The 5,307-nt window shown below is 62.5% G+C and overlaps 1 protein-coding gene across 1 annotated transcript in view; it reads left to right on the forward strand.

Annotated features, from left to right (window-relative positions):
• The first annotated feature begins 4,819 nt into the window (after positions 1–4,819).
• Positions 4,820–5,307, forward strand: part of Myrf (myelin regulatory factor) — a 23,098-nt gene continuing 22,610 nt past the window's right edge. The window contains 1 exon segment of the mRNA XM_048788965.1: positions 4,820–5,048. Within this exon segment, the coding sequence (XP_048644922.1) occupies positions 4,835–5,048 (214 nt within the window). The 5' untranslated portion in view covers positions 4,820–4,834.

Consider the following 5,307-nt stretch of genomic DNA (forward strand, 5'->3'; position numbering starts at 1 on the left):
GGCTACTTGGGAGGGGAAGGCCTGGGGAAGTGGGGGGAATGACAGGGGGATGCTGTGGGGGCTGAGGGAGCCTGGGAGCCCAGGGCCCCGTGTGCTCTCGGGTGTGTGAGTCAAGGTGATGGAGGGGGAAGAGTTGGTGCGTGTGGACGGGTCTCCCCTGAGCTCGTGGGAGTCATGTGTGCTCCCACCCTCAGGGGTGGCAGCGCCCCGGCCCCTGGTGCCTGGGACCTGAGTGGGTCATGGCGCTCCCTTAGCACACAGGCGTGTGTCCCGGGTCCTGCCTGTGTGCGTGGTGGGGCTGGGGGCTAAGGCGCTTTGGGCCTCGGGTGGGAAGCCGGGACAGGGCGGCCCCCTCGAGGCTGGTACAGCCGGGCCCCCGTGTGACCGCCTGGCTAATCCCCTAGAGAGAGGTAACAGCAGCCCAGATCAGCGGGCACAGGGCCTGTAGAGAGGGGACCTGACGGGCAGGATGCATTGGCTCCCAGCAGGTAACTGGGTGGAGGTGGCGGGTGTGCTTCTCATCTCCGGCCGGTTGGGGCCTTAGGCTCCCAAAGCCAAGGCAGGGACAGGACTGCAGGATCTGGCCAGGACCTTAAGAGCTTCTGGTGCAGGTTGGGCCACTCAGAGCTGTCTGATCCTGTCAGGGGCCTTGCTCTTCCTGGGACCCTTTTTCTCACCTGCAAGACAGGGGCGGGTGGTGGAGAAGGTTTCCATGGTGCCTTCCGCTCTGAGGCCCTGAAGTCCTGGGAGGGAGGATGTTGTAGAGTATGAATGGCTGAGCGCAGAGCGGGTGGGTGCTGGCTTCCTATTCTAGGAGATATAAGGCTCCAGAGCAGCCAGGGCCCCCAAGAAAGCAGGTCGGTGTGGAGGATCCTGGAGATGAGGAACTGGGACCCGCAGGTGCAGGCAAGGCCCCCACCCAGCCTCCAGAGACCCACCGAGGCCGGCAGGGGACCTGGATCTCCCTTCTGAACCCGATGTAGCGTGGACAGGTTTACTTCTTCTCTGGCCCCATGTCCCTTGTGAGAGTAGGTAGGCCAGTGGGACCCGAGCAGGTTCTTCAAATGTGATTATTTTTAGCCATCAAAGACGAACTCATGGCCTCCAGATAGGACATGCAAAGTGGACCAAGGGGGACTCTGGTTTGAGGGACACCCTTCCTACGGAGGGAAGGCAGAAGGGGATGGAATGGGCCCCCTTTCCCCGGGGCCAAGACTATGGCTCCAAGAGGAGGGAGGTAGCCAGAGTTAGCCAGGGCCGCCCCCAGTTCTCTCCTCCACCCCCAGGGCCTTGAGTGGTGGGCTACCTGTCAGGGAGAGGAGCTCTGCCTGCTCTCTAGAGAGTAGGAGCCTCTGGTGGAGATTTGGGGGAGAGGACCCGTATCTGCCTGGGATCTGGATTGAGCTGGGAAGTGTGACCGGTGGGCTGTCTGCCTGCAGAGCACCCAGGGACTAGTGGATGGGGGAGGCAGCCAAATGTCCTGACCCCTGACACCTGGGAAAGGAAATGAGGTGTCTCCTAGGCCCATCCCCCAGGACTCCTGTCCTCACCCCAATCCACAAGTGGATTGCCAGACCCACCCCTCAGGTCCTGGGGCCAGGCAGAGGGGAAGTGATCCTGGGGGGGTCTGACTCATCCCCACGTCCCCACCTCCAGTACAGAGCCACATGGCAGAGCTGGTGACAGGGAGTGTTCCTGGTCAACGGAGGCTGCAACTGATAGGTGAACAGAAGCCTTGGGGGTGGGGGTGGGGGTGCATCCTGGGCAGGACTCTGGGAGGGCTTGGGGTCAGCCCAGGGGTGAGGAGCAGGCCACAGCAATCCCTGCACTTGGGGTCTCTCCCAAATCTGGGGGACTAGACAGAGTGTTTCTTAGGGTCTTAGATGTTTGGGGACAGATAGGTCACTGGGCAGAATGGCCTCCTCCCTGGGAACCTGACCCCCTTCCCAACTGCCAAGAGGTCTCGGCACTGGGGGACCCTGGCAGCAGAGGCTGCTGGGTAACAGCCCAGTAGGGCTGCTGATTGGCTGCTGCCCATGGACTTTGCCCTCCCCGATAAGGACCAGAGCAGAAATCATTAACCGAATCATTAACTGGGGGGTGGCCCCGCCCTGCGCAGGCAGCCTGCCCCCTGATTTCCACCTTTTTCCTTCTCTGGCCTCGGTTTCCCTCCGACCCGGGGAGCTGGGGAATGGTGGGCCTCCTCTGACATCGGGGCAGTGGCCCGTGGCTGGGGGCAGAGGAGGGATGATGTAACGGGCTGTGTGGGAGCTGGGTGGGCAGCTGCCGGCAGAGTCCCCCATGGGTGTGTCCCTGCCCCTCCTTGTTCTCACTTCTCATCTGTAAACGGGGAGTAGAGTTGTAGTGCGGGTTAGCACCTCCTCCCAGGGCCTCTGTGAGGACTGGTAGGACAGCACCTGGGAAGGGCTGGGTTAGGGCCTGGCCTGGGTCCTGTGCCCTAAATGTCAGCCTCCGTCCACTGCGTGTCCCACAGGCTGGCACAGGCTCACCTGCAGGCCCCGGGCAGGTGTGACGGGCCCCACCTGGAGGATTACTGGCCCACAGGGTGGGTTGATGCTACCAAGCTCAGGCAGGGGCCCTGCAGCTGATGCTGTATGCTTTGGGATAGCCTCTCACCCTCTTTGGGTCCTTATTTCAGGGGTGAGGGGAACTGTGAGCCCTTGAGTGTGGCTTGTGTGCAGAGGCCTCAGCACGACAGGTCTGGCCTGGCCTGGTCCTGGTGCTGGGTCCTGGTCCCCAGCAACATCGTTTCGGCCTGTTCCATCCTCCCCCTGGGAGATGCAAGACTTGTTCCCAGGGGACAGGGAGGGACCCAGTCTGGCGAAGGCCTGGAGCACGCGGCCGGGTGCTCTGCACTGTGGTCTTCCTGGGGTCCTGCCTGGAAGGTAGCCGGGGGAGACGCCGGTGCTGTGTCGAGCTCCTCGGGGTGGCCACAGCAGAGGTGGGACGGGATCCTGGTCACAGCTGGGTGCTAGCCTGGGATGGACGGGAAAGGGCCTCCCCTCAGTGCACACTGGGGGTCCTGACCCACTGCTGAAGGCCGGGCTCCGTGATGTCCATCCAGCCCTTAGCCCCTCCCTCTTCTGGTCAAGGTTGTCCGTGTGAGCAGACCCCAAAAGTGCCCAGGCCTGGAGGGGGAGGGGGAGGAAGAGCAAAGAGCCCGAGGAGGGGACAGTTTGGTCCAGAGCCCTCTGCGGCCTCCATGATAGACATCCTGTCCTTGTCCTGGGCTGTTTGTCCTTCCTCTGCCAGCAGCTTGGGTCTGTGGCTAGCTTTCCTGGTAGCTTGGAAGCGGGGGTGGGGGGTGCTGCCCTTCCTGGGCTGACTCAGTTGGGTCTGGCTCCGGTGGGGAGGGGGATTGAGGGAAGGAGAGGGCGGGGAAGGTGGGTTGGGACCCAAGTGTATGAAGCTGTGCCCTGAGAGGGGCGATGGCCTCAGCCTGCCTCGGTCCTGTGCCTGGGTCCTGGTGCACATGCCGTGAGTGTGCACAGGCATGCTCTGGCCTCAGGGCCTCTGTCCCCACGGCCTGGATTCTAAAATGCAGTGGATTTCACTGACCTACCTTGTCACCTGACTCTGTCCCTTGCAGTGTCAGCTCCTTGCAGGGGTCTTGCCTCTTGTTCGCCACTGTGTTCCCGGAGCCTAGCACTGTGCCTGACACGTGGTGAGCGCTTACCTGAATGAGCCAAGTGTGTGTCAGTGTGTGCTGGGCAGGGGCAGGGGCAGGCCGGGGAGGATCATGCACATCGGTGGACACCTGACCCTGGGGTGTGCCCATATGTACGTGTATGCATGTTGGAGTGTGCCGTATGTGGGGAACGCTGCTGTGTTCATACAGACGGGCGCGGGAACTCGGCTGCACGGTCGCTGCACAGCCTGTGTGGCCTGCCTGCCCTCGTTCCTGTAGGACAGGGTCAGAGGCACTGGGTGGAGACTAGCTTTTCCCTGTGGAGTGAAGTCTGCGGGCCCCAGAGAGAAACAGTGTCCCGGGACCCAGTGTGGGCTGGCCCAGGACTCTTGACCTGACTTGGGGGCATCTTAGGGCTGCGGCCAAGGCCAAGAGGCTGGACTGTGCCACCCACGTACAAGGATAGCAGCACTTTACTGTTCATGCCTCAGAGGACTTAGGATGAGGTGTGGGGCCCCCTGGAGTCTCTAGAGGTCCCTGGAGCAGATGGGTGGGAAGGTGGAGGGGAAGGGGTGGAGTGGAGAGGTGTGAGGGCGGGAAGGGGGGTGGGAGAGACAGAGATGGGAACAGATAGTGGAATGGCCTCCTGGGGCTCACCTGGCTTAAGGCTCCCACCACCCTGGGATGCAGGGGTTCATGCTCTCCTTGAGAGAGAAGCAAGCCAGGACTCAGAGAGGTCAGGGTACTTGCTGAGGGCCACACAGCAAGGAAGTGAGGGTTCACATTGGAAGCCAGGCCTCTTGGACCCACAGGCCCTCATGATGCCCTGAAGGTGCTCAGGTGGGTAGTTTCTCTATTTCCTAGAGGTAGGACACCCCTCAGATTCAGATGCCTGGGGTGGACACTCAGGGGACAGGCTTGGGTCCTGGTGCCTTGTCCACCCCAAGTTCAGAGCAACCAGGTCTGACCAGCATCCTCAGACCCTGGCCCACCCTGCCCACAGCCACGTGGCCGATGGGATTTCCGCCATGTTTGGGGCATGAATTGACAAGTGCCCCATTGACGGGCAAGGGAGGGGGTGGGCAGGGCACAAGCCTCCCACTGTGCCGGGTCCCCACCCTCCCCCGTCCCATGGGACAATGGCCCAGACTCAGCCAGCAGCCACAGCTGGTGGGGGGGGGGGGCATGAGCACGAGGAGGGGTGTGAGGGAGGGGCCCAGGGTGGAGAGACCACCTGGGTCCCTGCCTGCTCCGTCCTGCACCTGGCTGGGTCCCCTCAGTTCCTCTCCTGCCCAGCTGGGTGGTCTTGAAGCGAGGTGGAGAGAGGAGGGGAGAGGGCCACTTTCCCACCGTCTGGCCCACCCAGGAAAGACCAGTGTCTGGCTCCTGTTCAAAGCAGGTAACGAAGGGCCTCAGGGAGGAGAAGCAGCTGGGCACTGGGCCCGCAGGACGGGGCGGCCCCCGGGGAGCCTGTGCTCTGGACCAGAAGCACAGGATGGCCTAGGTCCCCACGCCAGCAGCCCTGGTCCCAGACTCTGGCTTGCCACTCCACGATTCCTCCCTTGGACTTTTCCTGCGTGCCTACTGTGTGCTGGGATCCTGGTATCCCAGAAGGGTATCCCTGGAAACCCCCAGCCTCAGTTTCCTCATCCGTAAAC

Source organism: Marmota marmota, unplaced genomic scaffold (assembly GCF_001458135.2).
Source record: "Marmota marmota marmota unplaced genomic scaffold, marMar, whole genome shotgun sequence".
Lineage (NCBI taxonomy): Eukaryota > Metazoa > Chordata > Mammalia > Rodentia > Sciuridae > Marmota > Marmota marmota.